The sequence below is a fragment of the Giraffa tippelskirchi genome, chromosome 9 (assembly GCF_054371585.1).
Source record: "Giraffa tippelskirchi isolate mGirTip1 chromosome 9, T2T-mGirTip1v1.2.pri, whole genome shotgun sequence".
In the NCBI taxonomy this organism is placed as follows: Eukaryota; Metazoa; Chordata; class Mammalia; order Artiodactyla; family Giraffidae; genus Giraffa; species Giraffa tippelskirchi.
This window is the reverse complement of record NC_137283.1, coordinates 88,165,913-88,188,707: the sequence shown is the minus strand read 5'-3', so window position 1 is coordinate 88,188,707 and position 22,795 is coordinate 88,165,913. Positions and strand designations below refer to the sequence as shown.

Here is a 22,795-nt window from a genome sequence, read left to right as displayed (position 1 = left end):
TAGAATTGAAGACAGTTAGGGTCTTTCTCTGGATTAGGATTGACTTAAGGGAATGTTGTGGCTGGTTTGACCTTTTATCCAGAGCATGAAAACTTTCTCCATTTTAGCAATAAGGCTGTTTTGCCTTCTTATCATTTGTGTTTTTACTGGAGTAGCTCTTTTAATTTCCTTCAAGAACTTCTCTTCTGTGGGAACTCCCTGGCAGTCCAGTTGGTGAGAGTTCTGCACTTTCACTGCCAAGGGCCCAGGTTCAATTCCTGGTCAGGGAACTAAGATCCTACAAGCTGCTCAACCAAGAGAAAAAAAAAAAAAGAACCTCTCTGCATACACAGCTTGGGTAACTGTTTTGCACAAGGGGACTAGTTTTATGCCAGTCTCAGCCTTGGACATGCCCTCCTCACAAAGCTACACCATTTCTAGCTTTTGATTTAAAGTGAGAGACATGCAACCTTTTATTTTACTTGGACACTTACAGGCCTTGTAAGGTTATTAATTGGGCTGATTTTGATATTTTTGTGTCTCAGGGAAAATGGAGACCTGAGGAGATGGTGAGAGACAGGAATAGCTGATCAGTGAACAGCCAGAATACACACCATATTTATCAGTTAAGTTCATTGTCTTCCGCCCTGTTGTCCCCACAAGATCACAATAATAACATCAAAGATCACTAATCACAGACCACCATCTCAAATATAATAATAATGAAAAAATTTTAAATACTGCAAGAATTACCAAAATGTGACATGGAGTTACAAAGTGAGCAGACGCTGCTGGAAAAATGGCACAACAGGCTTGGTTGCCACAGGGTTGCCACAAACCTTCAATTTTTAAAAACTCAATATACTGTGAAGCATAATAAAATGAGGTATGCCAGTATAAGGGGACCCATCAAAAAGGATTAGAAATAGAAAAATATAATTAGTATTAAATCTTGCTCGCTCTAGTTTTACATGGAAGGAAAATAACAATGCCAAATGAAATAAAATAAGATAGTATGATTTATAAGGTTATGCTGTATTAATAATGTTACATACTTTTTAAAGTGTTATACTGGTGGGCAAATGTGAAAGAAAATTACTGAGATGTTGTAAGCTCAAATTTAGATGCATTTCATCAGCAAAATTCAAACGATAATTTTTAAAGCATGAAGCTAGTTAACTTTAAAATAACTACTCTAACAGGACGCACTGTTGTACTGCAAAAATAGCAGGGTTCAGGAAGACCTGAGACTGAACTACTATAATTCTGCCATTTATTAGCTAAAAGGCTTAGGGAAATTGCTAATTTTTCTGAGACTCAGTTACCTCATCTCTAAAACGGTAGTCCTAATTCTTAGCGTATAGGATAAGTGAAAGGATTAAATCAGAATATATGGAGTTCTGACAGAAAGCCAACATGAAATAACATGGACAAAAAGGATTACCCCTCTCTAGAAATACATTTCTACAGCCAGAATCTTTTATACTTTCAAGTTACATCACAAATCAGTTACTTCATCACATCTTGAAAGATACTTAAAAGATTCTGCTCAAACTCTGCTTGAGAAACTGCATGGTGTAAAAAAGAAAAAGGAAAGACTCAGTTCAGTTATCTGGGCAGAGACCAACTCTGCCTCTCATCAGCTGTGTAGGACTGCAGCAAGTCACTCTCCCTTTTCTGAACCTCAGTTTCCTCACCTATCAGATAATGATGCTGATGTCTAATTAGAAGAACTGTCATGCATACTAAGGGAGATACGCGTAAAACATGTCCCTTTAACTTCTTTTATTTACCAATTACCAGACATTACTTTAAGTCTTGTTATAAAAAATATATAACACAAAATTAGGGAAGGCCAGGTGGCACTAGTGGTAAAGAACCTGCCTGCCAATGCAGGAGATGTAAGAGTTGTGGGTTCGGTCCCTGGGTCAGGAAGATCCCCTGGAGGAGGGCATGGAAACCCACTCAAGTATTCTTGCCTGGAGAATTCTATGAACAGAGGAGGCTGGCAGGCTACAGTCCATGGGGTCGCAAAGAGTCAGACACAACTGAAGCAAGTTAGCACGCACGCAACACAAAATTAGACCAGAACCCAGTTTTTATTTTAATCTTCTTCAAAACATATCTAAATCCTAAGTCATACCAAAAATTTGCCAGGGGGCAGGAGTGATACTTGCCATGTATTTTTTCCTACAGGAATTACCAGTTTCTCCTTTAACTTCTTTCACCAAAAAAGCAAATTACTATTACAAATTACATGTTATTTTTGCAATTCAATAAGATCATTCAAGAAAAATTTACTGCAGATCTTCTATATACTAGACACTCTCGAAGATTCTTAGGGATACACACAGCAATAAGCAAGATCTGCAAAACTCCCTGCCTTCATGGAACTCAGAGGAATTGGTCAAAGGCCACCACACAGGGCCATATATGTACTTAGTTACCTTCCAGATATAGCATCCAACAACCTGGAACTTGCTCCATTTACTACAATAACTAACTAGCTGTGGTCACAACAAAGAAAATCCAATAGGAACAATGACATGGAAGGTGGAATAAAGTTCCAACTTGTCAGCTTTCTACTTTGGAACAGAACAACCATTCTCACCACATGGAATGATCTTGCCCAACCTGCTTGCTTTCTTGCCAAGGTCAACCTACATCCAAAATAATTCCAAACTAAAAATTAGACTTATTTTCATTACTTTTAAAGGAAAGCACGTAATTTTACCCCAGATAACATGAAGTCTAGAAAGATTTTCAAATCATTCCTTAAACAGGTTTTTAATATTAGAAGCTTCTTATAAGCACAAAAGAATACATTCAATTTTTAGTATATAACTTAATTTTATAGTCTACCAACCGCAAAACATAAACTGCCCTCAAAGATTAAACACATGTTAAATCAGTAATAATTTTCAGCCTAATATCCTTGCACAGTCAGGGAGACATATAATTTTCATCTGGCCATAGTCTTTGATTACATGTTTTCACTAAAAAGCTTATTTAGAGAGTGAAAGTGAAGAGCAGAGAAAGATTCCTCATTTGTTTTCAGACTAATAGATCATAGATGTTCAGATACATACTTTATAGAAAACATTTGGATTACATTATATGTTCTAGAATAAAAGCTCTATCATACTATTTATTCAGAACCATAACAGAAAATATGCTTAATTTACAATGACAGAGCCAGGCCCCTCTACAAAAACCTGGTGCTATCAAGCATGAAATTTGGTTTAAGAGAGGCCTCTAGTGGTGATAGAACTTACTAGCTCCTCTTCCCCCCCCCAACCCCCACCCCTGGGTCAAGCCTAATTCTCACTCAATCTCATATTCTCCCCTCTCCCTCACAAATATAAAGCCTCAAGCAAAATAGCTAGTATTCAATCACTGAATTACTCAATGAAGTCTAGCAATCAACTAAAAAGATGGATATAACTGGTACTACTGCACCATTATGGATTCTCTAAGGGCAAATTCTCCAACTTTGTCATAAAACCAATTTAGAACCATTCAGTGCAGAGCACAGACCCTAGTATTACCTTGCTAGGCTAGAACTCTTATAAAAATGAAATCTATGGTAGTCTAAGCCAACCCTATCATGACAAAAACACAACAAAGTAAGAATTCAAAGTCCTAAAATACAACCCATACGTTTTTATGTTTATCTTCAGTGGTACTATGGGTCTCCTAAAGATGTTTTGCACTATTCACATTTAACACTAATTAACACCAGGTGCAAATACAAAGACCAAGCAAACTTGGTTCTTTATATATAAATTATATTCAGATGACCATTTAATGCCTTCCCAGTTTCACTCCTACAATATCCCTTGGATTGAGTATAGAAGCCCCCTCTGTTCCCAAAACCCTTCCATATCCACCCCTCCCTGCCAGCCTGAGAACCTATCTTACCTTAATCTAGGGTCCCAGTGAAGTCTTTTGTAGCAGGAATGGAAAAAACTAGGGTGATTGGGTAGGATGATAGGATGGTAAATCCAGGAACACTGAGCCCTCCCTCCTAAGCGTGGTCCCTCCCTAGTCCCAGCTGAATTACTTCCAGTTTCTGTCCCACACTCTAGTACAGTCCTTGGAATTCTCTGGGCCAGAATACTGGAGTGGGTAGCCTTTCCCTTCTCCAGGGGATCTTCCCAACCCAGGGGTCGAACCCAGGTCTCCCGCATTGCAGGCCGATTCTTTATCAGCTGAGCCACCAGGGAAACCCAAGAATACTGGAGTGGGTAGCCTATCCCTTCTCCAGCGGATCATCCTGACTCAGAAATCGAACCGGGGTCTCCTGCATTGCAGGTGGATTCTTTACCAACTGAGCTATCAGGGAAGCCCACAAAGAATATATAGTTGTCATCTATATAAAAAACTATCCTAAGAAGTCATTTCTCAGAAATTACAGATGGCTGATGTTTACTGTAGTCAATTTCACTTTGCTTTTCAGAATAGATATATTGGTCCTATTTTAAATCAATTCAAATGAGTAAATTCTATACATCATTATGAAAAATGTATTTAAAAAAAGATCAACTTAAGACTTACATGTTTTGACTTAGAATAAATTTGAGGATTTATTCATAGAGCAATATTATAGAGTTACTTTTCAAACTTTTGTATAAAGCACCAAGAGTAAGAAAAAGCACCAAATTCAAAACATTTCAATACTACAGTGGTTTTCATAGCATGTTGTCAAACTTCCTCTTGCTATGATTCCTAACAATTTTTCAATGATTTTTTATCAAACACCAAGCATCCAGCCAGGCTTTGTTTCAGGTACTGAGAGTTCAGCATTGAGCCAACAGATAAAATCCCTGACCTCACAAAGGAAAATTTACCTTCCAATGGGAGAAGATCAACAATACAAAAGTTACATAATATGTTAGATCATGTTCACCTTTCTAGAGGAAAAGAAAGAGTTGAAAGGGAGTCTTGGCAGGAGCACTGAGATTCAATATTTATTAAAGAAGCTGGTCAGGGAAGGCTTTCATGAGAAAATGATATTTGAGTGGTGACTTAACAGAGTCTCTCAGAGTTTGAGAGTGTCGACTTTAAAAACAAAAACAAAAGCATAATATGAGAGTTGTGAGTTAAGCTTTATTTGGGGCAAAATGAGGACTATAGCCCGGGAGACAGCACCTCAGATATCTCTGAGAAACTGCTCCAAAGAGGCAGTAGGAGAAGGTCAGAAGATCAGTATATATGTGATCTTGGTGAAGGGGGAGTACACGCAATCAAGCACATAATTTTGCAGATTTCTGCTAGTCACAATGAGCAGTCACCACCATGAAGGATTTTAGTGTTTCCACAGATATAAGGAGATACAAGAATTGGCCTCATAAAATCGGCTCCTGAAAATATCCAACTATATGAAGCCCTGTTCTGCCAGTTCTTCTCGAGCACAGAGTGCTTCCCTTCTGCTCTCCACCCTGAACTTCTTTCAGGAGATAGTAAAAATCAGCAGCTGCAGCAGCAGATGATTTAATCCTTGAAGACGTATATGGCAAGTGCCAATTTGTAGTTGACAAGAATCAACCAGGAGCATTTCCTGAAGGGTGGATAGGCAGTGAGGTGTGGAGTGCAGTGAAAGCAGGTGAATCACTGTAGACCTTGATTAGGAATTTGACTTTTCCACTGAGTTGAATGGGAAACACTGATGCCTTTTGAGACTAGAAGGGATATTATATGACTCATGTTTCAAAGGATCACCCCTGCCTATGGCAAGGATAGGACAGGAACAGGGACAGTGGTTAGGAGGTTGTGGCCAAAACCCAGGTGAGAAATGTTAGTGGTCTGGACCAGGATCACCAGCAGCAGAAGTGGTGGTCAGATTTTGCACATATTGTGTAGACAAAGCCAGGAGGGTCTGCTTTGGAATTAAATGTGGGAAAGCGGAGCAGGAGGGAAAGAGAGAAATCAGAGACTCTAAGATACAAAGGAAGACGCTTATTTACTTCAATAATTAGCATTATGTAATCTTCAATACTGGGAAATTTTTAAGGCAAAAGGAGAAGAGGGTGGCAGAAGACGAGATGGTTAGGTAGCATCACTGACTCAATGAACATGAATTTGAGCAAACTCCAAGGGACACTGAAGGACAGGGAAGCGTGGCATGTTGCAGTCCATGGAGTTGCAGAGAGTTGGATACGACTTAGCAACTGAACAACAACAAAAAATCTTCTATTATAGTGTAAGCATATCAAAATTAGGTGTCAATTTTCTCTATAAACAGGTGGAAATCACCTACACTTTGTAAATGATCATTTCTTATTCCTTTTTGCAGTGTTGAATGTTGTATTCTAAGTTGAATGACAATGAAAGTGAAAGTGAAAATCACTCAGTGATGTCTGACTCTTTGCGAGCCCATGGAGTCCATGGAGTTCTCCAGGCCAGAACACTGGAGTGGGTAGTCGTTCCCTTCTCCAGGGGATCTTCCTGACCCAGGAATCAAAACGGGGTCTCCTGCGTTGTAGATGGATTCTTTACCAGCTGAGCTACCAGGGAAGGCCATATGATTCTTGAAATCTCGAGTTTCTTTCAAAATCCATCATTCTCCTGCCAAAATCAGATTCTTGTTTTTCATGGACAATTGCTCTGAATTTCTACTCATTAAAAAAGAATCTTCATTTCAAGCTGGACAGCACCTCAAGGGCTAACTCTGCGCCTGTCCACTGCTTTGTTAGCTTGCATTTCACTTCTAAATGCCTTTGAATGAGGTCTGCATCTCAGCAGGGAAGGCCATTCCAGCCCTTAGCTTAGTGTTAAGGCACAACACTTAGCCACTGTTCTCACTCCTGGGAAGAGCTGAGCTACCGCTCTTGGGATGAGAGTTCCTGTTCTCATCAGTGTGACAGCTGAGCTGGGTTAGAACAACATTTAATGACAAGAGAAACTTACATTGGCCAGAACACACCACAGCTTTCCCTGAGTCTACACAAAGTCCACTACAACCCAAATTCAAAGAAACTAATCAGTGGGAACACAGTGCTTTTTCTGTGTTTTCATTTTTTTCTTCTTTTACCTTCTTTTGAAGGATAACATACACACAAAAAGAGCACATAAATGAGTGTTCTGCTCAGTTTTCAAAATTGAACCTATATAACCAGCACCCAGAACAAGAAACTGTTACAGCATCCCATACTTCTCAGGCCCCCTCCTGATTAACCACCATATGACACATACCTGACTCCTAACACCAGAGATGAGTTGTATCTGTCTTTGCACATTATGTAAACGGAATCATACAGTATGTACTCATTCAAATCTAGCTTTTTTAAGTCAAACTGTTTGTGAGGTGAATACACATTGTTCCATTAAATTTGTTCGTAATCCATTTTCACTGCTGAACCACTTCCTATGATAATGTTCCCATCTTCTGGCTGGTGCATCTAATAGTGTGAAGCACTGTGAACATTCTTGAACTTATCTTTTGTAAATTTCTGTTGGGTATATACATAGGAGTGGATTGCTGCGTCATAGCAATCAGCTGGATAATACCCAACTATTTTTTAAATGGTTGTAACAATTTAACATTCCCAACAGCAATATATGAGAGAGAGATTGTTCTATATCCTTGGCCACACTTGGTTCTAAGGAGTACTTTTCATTTTAGCCAGGATGGTGTGTTTAATGGTATCACATTGTATTTGTGACGAGATGGCTGGATGGCATCACTAATGCAGTGGACATGAACTTGGGCAAACTCTGGCAGATGGTGAGGGACGGGGAGGCCTGGCACTGTAGTCCATGGGGTCACAAAGAGTTGGACATGACTGGGCGACTGAACAACAACAATATTGTGTTTTTAATTTGCATGTGCCGATGACTAAAGAAATTGAGCAATTTACCCTATGTTTATCAGTCATTTGGATATATTCTTTCATGAAGTGACTTATCAAGACTTTCACCCATATTTCTATTGGGATGTCTTTTTTTTTATTGTAACAGTACTCTATATTTCCGAGTATAAATTTCCATTAAGTTTCTCCAAGTGTGTCAATGTACTTTTGAGGCCTTTTGATGAGTAAATTCTTTTTTGTTTGTTTTTTTGGTTTTTTTGGCCACACCACATAGCTGGTGGGATCTTAGATCCCGGCGCAGGGACTGAACCCACACCCTCGTCAGTGAAAGCACAGAGTCCTAACCACTGGACCACCAGAGAATTCCCAATAAATTATTAATGAAATTAAACTAATGAAATCCAGTTTCAACAACTTATTTTAATGTTAGTATTTCTGAGTTTTTGTTTTGTTTTGTTCTAGTTAAGAAATGTTTGTACAAGATCATAAAGACATTCATCTGTTCTCCCAAGAATATTATCATATTCTCTCTCACAATTAGATTTGCAATTTTCTGAGACTGACATTTGTGTTTTACAAGTTAACATAATTATTTTCTGTGGTATCCAAAACAGCATCATTTACTGAAAAGTCCATCTGTCCTCTCTGAACTGCAATCACCTTTGTCCCTAATCAAACAACCAACAGGTCTGTTTCTGTACTTTTTATTCTGTTCCATTGGTCTATATGTCCACCTTTACACCAATACACTGTTGTAATTCCTACAACCTTGTAACACATTTTGCCTTTAACACATTTGACTATTAATTCCTCTAACTTTATTCTTCTTCAAGATTGTAAGGCCAAGAATAGCCAAGGCAATAATTAAAATACTATGTTCTTCTGTTTGGGTGGATCTTCTTTAATTTCTCTAAATATTTTGTGGCTTTTTTGCATAAAGTTTTTATACACACATCACTCCATTTCTCCCTAGGTGTTTGATTTTTGATGTTTTAAAAAATATTATCAACTTCTGAATTAATTACATTTCAAACATTTCCATTATTATAAAATTTTAAGTATCAATATTTGTGGCTGGTATATAAAAATACAAGCGATTGTACTGACAATCAATATACAAAAATACAATTGTATATTGACCTTGCTTCCAGGGACCTTAGTAAATTCATTTAATTCTAATAATCTTCCTGTAGATTCTACTGATCTTTCTTATAAACAAGTCATGTTATCTATGGATAAGTTTTATTTCTTCCTTTTCAATCCATATAACTGTCATGTCTCTTGCCTTTAAACATGAGTATCCTATTGCAGTCTTGATCTCAAGGGGAAAACTGCCAAAATTTCACTGGAAATTTTATCCACAGGCTTTTTATAGCTATTTTTGTAGATACAAGATAAATCTATTTTTTATCAGATTAAATCTTGTTTATACAACAAAGATAAAGTTACTCTTTACCAAGTTAATATAGTAAAAATCTCTTTCACATTTGTAGGTTGCCAAGACATTTGAACCATGAATGAATATTGACTTTCAATAAATCAATTTTTCTGTATTAGCAAGACAATAAGATTATTTTTGCCATTTTCTGTTCAGGTGGGGAATTGCATCAACCCCTCTGTGAATGTGGTCTCAAACACCCCTTGCTCATTTGAAATAAACCCTCACATTGGCCTTCTCAATTGCTGGATTTGATTTTTCCAGTGTTCTGTTTCTCATTTTCCCATCTTTGTTCACAAGAAAAATGTGTCTATATTTTTGTTTTATATACAGCCCTAAACAGGTATGATACAAAGATCAAGCTGGTTATATAAAAGGAATCTGTAAGCTTTCCCTCTTGTTCTACTGTCTGCAAAATTTTGCTTAAATTGTGTTTTACAACACTGTAAATCAACTATACTTCAATTTTAAAAAAAAAAGTGCTGCGTTTTAAAGAATTCCCCAGTAAAGCCATATGGGCCTAGGGCTTGCTTGTATTTGCTTGATAAAAATGGATTCAATTTCTTTGATACCTGACTATTCTGGTTTTCTAATTCCTCTTTGATTAATTTTGAAAAATTTGTATTTTCCCAGGAATTTGTCCATTCCACCCAAAACTTACTTATACAATTATTCATAATATCTTTTCATTGCCTTTCTAATGTCTGTAGACTCTGCCATCATTCTTAATTACACCTAGTATTTTTCACTTTGTTTGATCCATTTTTTCATTACTCTTGTTAAAGATTTATCAAGTGTATTATTCAAATAGTCTTGTTAAAAGTTTATCAAGTATATTAGTCTCTTCAAAGATCTGAAGTTTATTAAATACATCTAATGCACATTTTCTGTTTCATTGATTTTCACTCTTTATTGTTTAATTTCTTCTTTCTCTAGGTTTGATCTTTTTTCTGGAGATGGAAACTGAGATTAATTTTTTTGTTATTATTTTTTTTCCTAAATAAATGTATCTACAACTATAAAGTTCCCTCTGAGCATGAGCTTAGCTGAATCGTTAAACTTTTGGTAGGTAGTATCTTCATAACCATTCAGTTCAGTATCTTCTCTAATTTTTGTTGCAATTTTTTTTACGATCCATGGCTATTTAAATATAACTTATTTAATTTGTAGGAAGTTGGGGCTTTTCTGGATGTCTTTTTTTCCCCCTCAATTTCTAGCTGAATATTACTGTTGTCAGAGAACACACCCTAAATGAGTTCAAACTCTGAAATTTGTTAAGGTTATATTTATGTCCCAGCATCTGGTCACTTTTGACAAATGTTCTATATTCAGTTGAAAAGAATGATTTCTGGCATAGCTGGGTACACAATGAGCACAAGTTTACTAACGGTTCAGATCTCGCATACTACTGATGCTGTCAGCCTTTAAGAGAGGGGCCAAAGTCTCCCCCTGTGATTGTGGGTATGTCTACCTCCTTTGTATTTGGTTTCCTTTGCTTTATGTATTTTGAAGCTATGCTATTAAGGACATGACAGATTTAAGACTGTGACATCTTCTGGTCAATGAATCCCTTTAGCATTATGAAATGTTCCTCTTTATTTTTAGTAACACTTCTTGCCTTAAAATTTTATTCAAAATTAGTATAACTATAGGAGCTTTCTTTTTACATCCTTTTCTAATTTTTGTGCCTCATACTTACAGTATGTTTCTTTTCTTTATAATTTGTTATACTCTTTTTTTTTTTTTTTTACTATTTATTTGCTCCAGGTCTTAGCTGTATCACGTGAGATTGTTGACCTTGTTTGTGGCAAGCGGGATTTTAGTTGCAGCATATGGGATCCAGTTCCGTGACCAAGGATTGAACCCAGACCCCCTGCAACCAGGAACATAGAGTCCTAGCCAATGGACTGACCACCAGGGAAGTCCCTAAAGTATATCTCGGTTAAGCTGCACATTTGTCACTGTCATTTTTTAATGAAGTTTGAAAATTCAGTCTTTTACTTGAATTATTTAATTCATCTGCATTTAATCTTTACAAAAATACCTGGACTTTTATCTGTCATCTTACTGTTTTCTACTGACACAACTGTTTTTTGTACATGTATTCCACTCTTTCTTGTGGTCTAATCAATATTTTTATCAATTTACACTTCCCTTTTTAATTTGCTGGATATATACTTTCACTATTATTTCAGTTGTTACTCTAGAGATTACAACACGGATCATTATATCTTTTAGTGAAAATGCACTGCTGATAAATTCTTTCAAATTCTATTAGTCTAAACTATTTATTTCACTTTAATTTTAACAGAATGTTTTCACTGAGTATAGAATTCTAGGTTTGGCATCTCCAGCGATTTGAGATGTCATTCCATCATGTATATGGGTGTAATTTTCTCTGACTATATCCCTCTTAGCGGTTCATAAAGCATCTTAAATTTGTGGGCTGATGTTACAAAAGTTTCATGAAAAATACTTTTAGATATTGTATCTGAGCAATTCATTCTCTTCTCCTTTACCAATCTTATGACAGATCTTTTGACCACATTACAAATGTCTTTTATGCTATTTTCGATTTTAGTCTATTTTTTTCCTCCCTGTGCTTCAGTTTAGACATTTTCTATTAACTTGCCTTCTAGATCATTAATCGTATCATCTGCTAAGTTCAATATGCTTTTAAACACATCCACTGAGTTCTGTCAAAAAAATCTTTTTTGGTTCTACAATGCTTGATACACACAAACACACACATACACACTCACTCCAATTTTCTAGAATAATTCTATACCTTACCTCTTTTGTTCCTTTTTTCTCTATTTCCCTAAACATAATAATCATAACGTCCTCATCTGCTAACTCCAATATCTGGATCACCTGTGTTTCTGCTTTCTATTGCTTTATTTTTCTCTTGGTTTTTGCTCAATTGGTCCTGTCTCTTCATATACTTTGCAAAATTCTTTTTTATTGAGTGCTGATTGTTAAGAGGTTAAGAGGTTAAAAGATGCTTGCTCCTTCAAAGAAAAGCTATGACAAACCTAGATAGCATATTAAAAAGCAGAGACATCATTTTGCCAACAAAGGTCTGTCTAGTCAAAGCTATGGTTTTTCCAGTAGTCATGTACGAATGTGAGATTTGGACCATACAGAAGGCTGAGCACCAAAGAATTGATGCTTTCCAACTGTGGTGCTGGAGAAGACTCTTGAGAGGCCATTGGACTGCAAGGAGACCAAACTAGTCAATCCTAAAGAAAATCAACCCTGAATATTCATTGGAAGGACTGATGCTGAAGCTGAAGCTCCAATACTAAGGCCACCTGATGCCAAGAGCTGACTCATTAAAAAAGACCCTGATGTTGGGAAAGATTGAAGGCAAGAGGAGATGAGGGCAACAGAGGATGAGTTGGTTGAATGACATCACTGACTCAACGGACATGAGTTTGAGCAAGATCCGGGAGATGGTGAAGGATAGGGAAGCCTGGTGTGCTGCAGTCCATGGTGTCAAAAAGAGTCAGACACGACTGAGCAGCTGAACAGCAACAATAAGAGGTTGCAGGTGATGAGAAGATGCCTCCCTGCTCTAGGCAGATAGAGCATAAGGTAAATTACATTAATTCAATAAGGAACTGAGAGGGTAGAGGTGCATGCAGGTTTGGGAAGATGTGGTCTATTTCTGACTGCCTCTAAACAAAGACCTGAATCCACAGCTTTCAATGGAAAGTATGATGGGCCTTTGTCACTTCAGCCTCAAGTGACAGCTTGGCATTTCAGATCATTCTGCTTAGCTGCTATCATACAGAGCCTTAGAATTTGGCAAATATCTTGAGACAGAGACTATGTGTTTCAGACCCTTCAAAGTTTCCAATTCTGTGCTTAAGTGAGTGAGTGAAAGTCACTTAGTCGTGTCCAACTCTTTGCAATCTCATGGACTATACAGTCCATGGAATTCTCCAGGGCAGAATACTGGAGTGGGTAGCCTTTCCCTTCTCCAGGGGATCTTCCTAACCCAGGGATCAAACCCAGGGATCAAACCCAGGTCTCCCGCATTGCAGGCAGATTCTTTACCAGTTGAGTCACAAGGGAAGCCCAATAATACTGGAGTGGGTAGCCTATCTCTTCTCCAGTGGATCTTCCTGACCCAGGAATCAAACTGGGGTCTCCTGCATTGCAGGCAGATTCTTTACCAACTGAGCTACTTACAACCCCATGAAACAAAGTTTCTATACACCTGGATTCTCAGCTTCTTATTGAGACAAATTGGTGTCCCCAGGTAAAGAGCAGCTGCAGGTCAGTGTCAATTTACCACTCATTTCAGGTCTTGCCACTCTCATCACTGCTGTTCCTAGACCACTCTACCCCTACCGAAACCCCCAGTCCTCGGGGTAGGTCTCTGTCTCCTAAGTACTTCAAAACTCAAGGATTTCTATTCTGCTTTCCAGGGGCTTCCAGCTTAACTGTCTAATATCAGGTTCAGAATTGAGTAGATAAACTGACTATGGTTCTTAGGCCCACTCCAGTCTCCAACTTTACGGTTTCTCTGAGCAACAATCAGAAACCTTGCTGTGGGGAGAGACCTGGAGCACATCACGCTCACTGAAATAATTCAGACAGAGAAAGATAAATACTTACACGTGGAATCTAAAAAATACAACAAACTAGTGAATATATTGGAGAAGGAAATGGCAACCCACTCCAGTGTTCTTGCCTGGAGAATCCCAGGGACGGAGGAGCCTGGTGGGCTGCCATCCATGGGGTCGCACAGAGTCAGACACGACTGAAGCTACTTAGCAGTAGCAGTAGCAGTGAATATAACAAAATAGGAACAGGCTCATAGATACAGAGAACGAACTAGTGGTTACCAGAGGAGAGAGGGAATGGGTAAGAGAGGAGTAAAGAGGTACAAACTGCTATGTATAAAATAAATAAGCTACAAGGATATATTGTACAGCACAGGGAATATAGCCAATATTTTATAACTTCAAATGGCATATAATCTATAAAAATTCTGAATCACTGTGTTGTACACCTGAAGCTAATATAATATTGTAAATCAACTATACCTCAATAAAAAATTAATTAAAAAAAAATCTGTTGTTCTGTCTCCAAGCAACTATTCCAGTTTATAACTTTCAAACAATGCTTTAAAGCTTAAGTAAAAAGTATGACTATGTTTTAAAAACATAGTCAAATTCAGATCACATTAACCAATGTCCCAGAGCCCTTTTACTACGCACAGTATGGTAATGTTTATGTTCAATAAATTATGTTTACCTTTAATAGGCTTTTCTTGACTAGATATTCCAAGCAATGTATTTTGGTGCTGAGTTTAACATGTAATGAATAAAGCTGAGAGATTTAATTTTGTCTTAAGACAAAAACAACCAATAAAATACAGCACTAACTGAAAGAGAAAAACATAAATCTTGATTACTATAGAATTCATAAAGATAAAGAAAAGTTGAATTATTATTAAACAAACAAAAAAAATCTCATTTTTAAAATCAGTGTTTAGTTATAGGGTCCTCTTTCTTAAAATCATCTTTGATTCCTAGAAGATGCCAAGTATCAAAATTTTTCTCTTTTGTGCATGAAAAGAAAACTAAAGATGTACCATGATCAACAATGAAGAGAGGCACAAATACACTCAAAGTCATCAAGACATGATAAGCTGGCTTTCACTACTATAACTGGAGGGTCATCAGCTAGAAAAATAACATGATGAAAGCATCAGTCAGAGGTTTGCTGCATCTCTTCCTTGTTCAGTAGAGGCTTTTAATCTCCTCTTTCATCATCTCCAGTCGTACAGAGTCCTAAGGAACAGAGTCTACATTCCAGGATCATACAAAGATGCGACCACTAGATTTAATAAAGGGTAGGGGTGGGGATGGGGTTAGTGCTCACAGACACAAATTGATATAAATATAGTTGCCCACTTCTTTTCTCCTCTACTTCTTCTCCCTTTACTTTCATGGTTACCAACTGGAGTGTTACTTCATTTGTGTTTACCATAAGCTGCTTCAAATTTTTTGAATATATAATGTATATAAATATTTAAATAAGGTTTGCACATGTAAATATATGTTCCAACCATATATCAGCACTCTCTACTGCACCATGACATAGCATCATATGCTCATGCAAAAGCACCATTCACATTATAAATATAAACCCCCAAGTGAGGGAGACACACTGCGAACGAGAAGTCCACCCTGGGGCAAAGGCTCTCAGCCCCTGTTTAACCATAATTTGGAACACAGGCTATTTGAAAGGAAACAATGTCTGACATGACTTGAAAATGCCTGCAAAAAGCGTTATTTTCATGTAGTTACAAGTAGCTCAACCTAAAACACTGCCCTTTATTATGAAAACTATAAATACAAGGACTTAGAATATTATTGAAGCCATTTGTAACCATCTCAAGTGTTTCCATAGTGTCCAGTGACTCTACGGAACATTTATTGGAACAAACCTTAAGTCTTCCTCTAAATTATGAAACAGTCACTACCTAAAAACACCCTATGCTATTAGAGAAGGAAAAGGCAACCCTCTCCAACCCTCTCCAGTATTCTCGCCTAGAAAATCCCGTGGACAGAGGAGCCTGGCAGGCTACAGTCTATGGAGTTGCAAAGAGCTGGGCATGGCTTAGCAACTGAGCATGCACAAACACCCTATGCTATACTTTTATAACAGCAGTAACTGCAGATTACTTTTATGTAATAACCTAAGAAACAGCCTACAAAAGCTACAAGAATGCCAAAAACTCTTGAATATAATAAACGTGAAATATTCTCAGTCTTATGACTCATTTGCTATAAAAGTAGATCAAGAAAAATTACACGCAATGTGACCTAAACTTTAGTAGATAAGTTCATCACATACACAAAAAAGAACTTAACCTTCCTTATATACCAGTTTGGTAACAGATGCACTTCCACTTGTCTAGACATTAACGTGAAAGATATCAGTTACAGCCAATAAGTGAGAACTAAACGATATTCTTGAGAGGGAACTACATGAATCCTATTAACAGTAAGAACAAGGTCAATCTAAACAAGCCAAAGTTCTTAAGACTACTTAGATAGAAAACTGTAAATCAGAGCAGCCAGAATCCCATGACATAACATGAAACTGTGATCCACATTATTAAAGTTATATCAAGAAGCTGCTTTAAAAAAAACAAAAAAACATCCACCTCACTTCTCTTTTGGAGAAGTAACAAAATGAGAATTCAGCCAAACCGTTTAGCTGGTTGTATTAAACTTGGCTTACTGAACCATAACCAATAAGAAGTTTAAAAACCCAGGTGATTCCAACAGCCCTGATATGCTCTCATTTGCACTGGTCCGTTACTCACACAAGTCAACCCGAGCTGGCTGCATGCAGAACAGGAGTTGTAATGTTTTAAACACAGAACTGTGGGAGGGAAAAATCCTGAAGCGATTTGTGTGTAAATTTTGAAGTTTTAAAATAGGCTGAAAAGGCTTAGGAAGCTCACAACTTTAAAATAATTATTTGCAAGGACACAACAAATTTGGGAAAGGGATTTTGGTAAACAGATTTTAAGGAAAGGACACTATCAACACTATATTCATACCTTGCAAACTGTATCCACATCCCAAGGTAGTATAGTCCTCAGATCAATTACCTCACAAGACACCCCAAGCTTCTCTTGAGCCATGGCAGCCACCTCTCGGATGACATGGACCTGTAAAAGAGAGGAAAACAGGCAGAGGATGACTACAGAGAAAAGCTAGGGGAATTCTGACATTCTTAACAGAGACAGTGCTTAAAGTTAGAGGACTTGATTTGCAAGGAGAATTTCTTTTAGATGTAGAAGCCCAGTACTCCAACAAAATAATCAGATGAGGACATCCAGAAAACAGCTGGAAAGAGATTCTTCGAGAAAAGGAAAGCAGTCATTGCCAGAGACACTGATTCCAAAGATACCAACACAGAGAAAGTTAATAAAGTCACAGGAATAAGTTGAGTTTCTAGAAAAGGTATGTAGAAGAAGAAGTCAAGGGCAAGAATCACAGGACCCTGTAGATGACCCACATTAAAGAGGAAAGTAGAGGAAGAGGAGCAGAAGAATAGGAAGAGGAGGAGGAAGAAGAGGAGGAAAAGAAAGAGGAAAAGGAGGAAGGAGGAAGAGAACAAAAACAAGCAAAAAAATAGTTAAAGAAACAGAAAGAAAACCAGAAGACAATATACCCCAGAAACTAAAGAAAGGTTTCACAAAGGCAGTAGTCAGTTGGTGTTCCATACTATAGCAATATGAGATAAGGGCTGGATTTAGCAATTGGAAAGATTAGCAATATTAGCAGAAATAATTTTAACTAGTGGAAACAGAACTCATGGTAAATGAGTTTAAAAAAAATAATAATGAAGGAATTAAATACAGGGAATAGAAAGTAGCTGCTCAAGTTTAATGATAAAAGAGGAAGATACACTGATATTTAAGGGAAAGGTGGCATAGAGAAAAGTATTTTTTTTAAATAGAAAAGGTGAAACTCCAATACTTTGGCCACCTGATGCGAAGAGCTGACTCGTTGGAAGACCCTGATGCTGGGAAAGATTGAGAGCAGGAGGAGAAGGGGACGACAGAGGATGAGATGGCTGGATGGCATCACCGACTCGATGGACATGGGTTTGGGTGGACTCAGGGAGTTGGTGATGGACAGGGAGGCCTGGCGTGCTGCAATTCATGGGGTCGCAAAGAGTCAGACACGACTGAGCAACTGAACTGAACTGAAATAGAAAAAAGAGACACTTTTTTTTTTTTTTAATAAGAAGGACATGGAAAGGAGAAACTGAAGGTACAGGAGGGACCAGCTGATGAATAGCAAGCAGTCCAGGAGAAGGAGAAACAGAATATATTCTGAAACAGATTTGGAAAGGTAGCTGTGAAAATCAGACACTTCTTGGAAAACAAAAGGAAAAGAGGTTAAGAAGTGGCAGCAGAGGTGATGGTGTGAAGGAAAAGCAAGTTGCAGTTACAACCCAACACATTCTAACTTATCTATTAAAAGGAGAGGGAAGGACACACACTGAGGGTGAGGTTATTAAAGGAGGACTCAAGGAGAGCAGGAAAGGTTTGCAAGACCCACTATGGGCACCATCATCAGATGTGAGACAGCAAGCAGCATGGTTATCCCACAGGAGGTGAGAAACCATGAGGGCTACAGCTCTCCAAGCCAAAGATCAAGGGCAGAAGAGAGAAGGAAGCTGGGGTATTGCAAATGATTTTCATAATCTTCTTTGTATTTTACAGTATTAAATTTTCTAAAATAAGAAGTACCTCCTTTTCATAGAAAATAAAACTGATCATTTCTTTTTTAAAAAAGTTTTATTGGAGAATAGTTGATTTACAATGTTGTATTATTTCAGGTATACAGCAAAGTGAATCAGTCAAACATATACAAATATCCCCTTTTTTTTAGATTCTTTTTCATGTACACCATTACAGAGTAAAGAGTACAGTTCCCTGTGCTATAACAGTAGGTCCTTGTTGATTATCTATTTCACATATAGTAGTGTATACTTGTCAGTCCCAAAGAGAGATAGAAGGCTATGGCCAGAGAATGAGTCCTGAGTTTAAAAGTTTGGAAACAGAGCAAGATGATAATAAGCTCTGAGGAAAATTAAGACAGATCAGCTCACAAGGGGAAGGTATGAAATAATGAGACTGAAACAGTGGATGGGTCCATGTAGCCACAAAGTAATCACGAGAGACGGAAACGGGATGAAAACATCACTTATCATCAGGGAAATGCAAATCAAAGCCACGTGACATCACCTCTCACTTGTCAGCATAGCTACTATCAAAAGGAAAACAAATAACAAATGTTGGCAAGGAAAAGGAGAAAAGGGAACTCTTGTACACTGTTGGAATGTAAATTGGTGCACCTGCTCTGGAATAGTACAGAGGTTTCTCAAAAGACTAAAACTAGAACTACCATATGACCTAGCAATTCCACTCTTGGGTATACATACAAAAATGAAAAAGAAAAACATTAATTTTAAAGATATATGCACCCCACTGGTCATAGCAACATTATCTACAATTGCCAAGGTATGAAAGCAACCTAAGTATCTATCAGTTGAATGGATAAAGAAGCTCTGAGATATATATACATAGATAAATAGACACACATTACTTAGCCATAAAAGAAATGAATGAAATTTTGCCATTTGCAGCAACATGGATGGACTTAGAGGGCACTATGCTAAGTGAAAAAGATCAGACAGAGAAAGACAAATACTGCAGGATATCACTTACATGTGGAATCTAAAAAATACAACAAACTAGTAAATAAAAAAGAAGCAGCAGCAGCAGACTCACAGATATAGAGAACAAACTAGTTGTTACCTGTGGGGAGAGAGAAGCATGGAGGGGAACTATAGGGATGGGGGATAAAAAAAGGAGGGGGTTATTATGGGATTATATGAAGTCCTGTGCATGAAACTTTTGAAAATTCTAAAGCACTACAGAATTTTTAAATCTTTCATTCAAAAGCATAATAAGAATAATGGCCAAAAAAAGAAGATGGTATGTCAAAAGCAGCAACAAGTAGTGAGGATACCTAATGTGTGCTTCAAAAGAAAGTGTCTAATGCATACATTTTTGTAAACTATCAACATATTTTTAAAGGCTTCACCATATGCATATGAATGGAAAGGCATCTTACCTTCAACCAGAAATCAGTACCAGATACAGATACAGCATCAAACAAGATTTAAATTTGAGAAATAAGGAAGACATTTTTAATGCTTCAGAGACTCAGCATTAAAAATGAGAGCTTCCAATTTGCAGAGCAGCAATGGAGACACAGATATTGAGAACAGGCTTATGGACACAGCTGGGGGTGGGGGGGTGCAGGGGGGAGGAAGGAGAGGGTGAGATGTATGGAAACAGTAACATGGAAACATACATTACCATATATAAAATAGATAGCCAATGGGAATTTGCTGTATGAGTCAGAGAACTCAAAACCAGGACTCGGTAACAACCTAGAGGGGTGGGATGGGGAGGGAGGTGTAAGGGTGTTCAAGTGGGAGGGGACTTAGGTAAACCTATGGCTGATTCATGTTGATGTTTGATGAAAACCAACACAATACTATAAAGCAATCATCTTTCAATTAAAAATAAATAATTTTTTTTTAAAGAAATGAGAGCTTCCACACACAAGATGGCATTACCAACTGCTGTAATGGTTACTGACCTGAGTGCCCCAGGCAACTAGAGTAACATCACTCCCTTCTTGGATGACTTCAGCTTGGGAAAGGGGGATGTTGTATGGCTCCACAGGAACCTGCTCCACTGAATATAAAATGGGGGGGGGGGAATGTAAGGTTAGTTATTCTTATGTGATATTTGTGCAAAAACAATATAAGAACTTCATTGTGGCAAAGCTTTATTTTATTTATTCTTCCTCCAAATTCCAGAAGTTATTTATAACTGAAATAGAATTACTATATGACAGCACTACACAGATGAAAAAGCACAATCAAATCAGCTGTAGGGAAAAACTAAGAAAATTTTAATAAAGTCTGTTATTTAGTCAATAATAATGTATCATCAATATTGGTTCATTAATTATACCAAGTGTATCATACATAAGATGTAAATAAAGGGGTATATGGGAACTCTGTAGTATCTTCATGCTTTTTCTGTAAACATAAAACAATACAAAAATAAAGTTTAAAAAGATTTTAATATGCCTGCTAAAACTTTATTGGACTGAAATAAGTTCTCAGATAACCTTTTTTCAAAGAGTAAAGAAATTTATGAGTGCTTGAAAAACAGAAAAAAACACATAATAAGGCCAACTTTCTAAGTATATTTTATTTTTGCATCTTGCAAGTATGGACACTTTCACCAACCACGGCAGATGGCAACACCTCAATTTTCAAATTCGAATCCTGTAGACTTCAAAGAGACAAACTGAATCAGCTCCATGAAGCCAAAGGAAGAACACATCCCTGTTATCCCAGAGAAAACCATTCCATGATATCTCTGCCCAACAAAATGCAAGTAACCGAGAGTTGATCAAATTCAAGAGGAAATGAAATGATGAATTTTTAAGTGAAACTGAGTAAATGGAATTGCCCCCATGATGATGGGAAGTCTTCCTGAATTACAACATGAAGCAGGATAACAATGGAAGAGATAAGGAAAAAAAAAAGGTCACTCCCTTTTCTACATTTTCCCCCAGAGTCCTTTCATTATCAGTGTTATGTGAATTTGCCTTATTTTGTTTCGTTTTAATTTTATTCTAGTTGATTTACAACGTTCTGTTAATTTCTGCTGTACAAATTATATGAGATTTTTTTTTTAATTCTAGGAGCACAGAAGAGTAAAATAAAAGGTTCCCTCTGCTCTCCAGTTAGCCCTTCCAACTCCATTGTCCAGAAGTAATCAATGCCAACAATTTCCTGGGTGTCTGCAGCGGAGAGCTCTCACTCTTGCTGTTGTCCAGCAAGATAACAAGATCTTAAATATCTTCCTATGATCCTTATGAAGCAGGGCTCCTTGTCCACTACAGAAGTCAGGTCTACATATTCACTTTCCCAGCTTCCCATGCAGCTAGGGCATAAAACGTGGGCTCTGCCCATCAAATGCACCCGCCCATGACAGACCGTGAATCGGAAGCCAATGACACAAGAGACGCAAGTATTCCAGAATACTGGTAACTGTGGAGCCAGATCCAGCATCCAAGCTCAGTGGTATCAGTGATTCAGACATTTATACAGTCCCATGTCCACTGCCACCTGCTGGAATATCTTTGCAACACCTGTTATGCAGTGAAATTTGGTGTATTTGAATCTAGATATATAGGGTTTCCTTGGTAGCTCAGTGGTAAAGAATCCACTTGCCAATGCAAGAGACACGGGTTCAGTCCCTGGGTAGGGAAGGTTCCCTGGAGAAGGAAATGGCTACACACTCCAGTATTCTTGCCTGGGAAATCTCATGGACAGACGAGTTGGCAGGCTACAATCCTTGGGGCTGCAAAGAGTTGGACATGACTGAGTACACACAGACACAGACACACACACAACCTTGGTTCTAGGTATTCCAGGGATCTCTGAGCTACTTGTTATCCTTTAATGAATCTTTTCTGCTTATATTGGACAAAGTTGATCTCATCACTTAAAAATTAAGAACCCTGGCTGATTCACTATCTTTTCAGATATTTACAGTATGTAAATATGCATACACAGTTAACCCTTGAACAACATGGTGGCTAAGGGATAGGACTCTCCGTGTAGTCAAATATCTGCATACAACTTAGAGTTGATCCTCCACATCCTCAGATTCAACCAACTCTGGTCCTGTAGTAACACAGTAAAGGGTATTGTCAAAAAAATTGCATATAGATGGACCTGCACAATTCAAAGACATATGTAAACCTTGTTTTCTTTCCACAAATATAATCACACTGTACATGCTATTTAGAACCCTTCCATAATCTCCTTTCTCACTCGGCAATATATCTTGGTTATATTTTCACACCAAAAGTATAGTTTTGAAATCATATCTGTAAGTTAAAAATTATAAAATGTAATGGTG

General features: G+C 37.6%; 1 protein-coding gene across 2 annotated transcripts in view; it reads right to left on the bottom strand.

Annotated features, from left to right (window-relative positions):
• Window positions 1-22,795, bottom strand: part of BCKDHB (branched chain keto acid dehydrogenase E1 subunit beta) — a 265,276-nt gene that overhangs the window by 152,021 nt on the left and 90,460 nt on the right. For both annotated transcript variants that reach the window (XM_081530414.1, XM_081530413.1), the window contains exons 7-8: window positions 20,448-20,545; window positions 16,820-16,930 (exon numbers count right to left, since the gene is read on the bottom strand). In XM_081530414.1, the coding sequence (XP_081386540.1) occupies window positions 16,820-16,930; window positions 20,448-20,545 (209 nt within the window). The remainder of the gene's footprint in view (window positions 1-16,819; window positions 16,931-20,447; window positions 20,546-22,795) is intronic.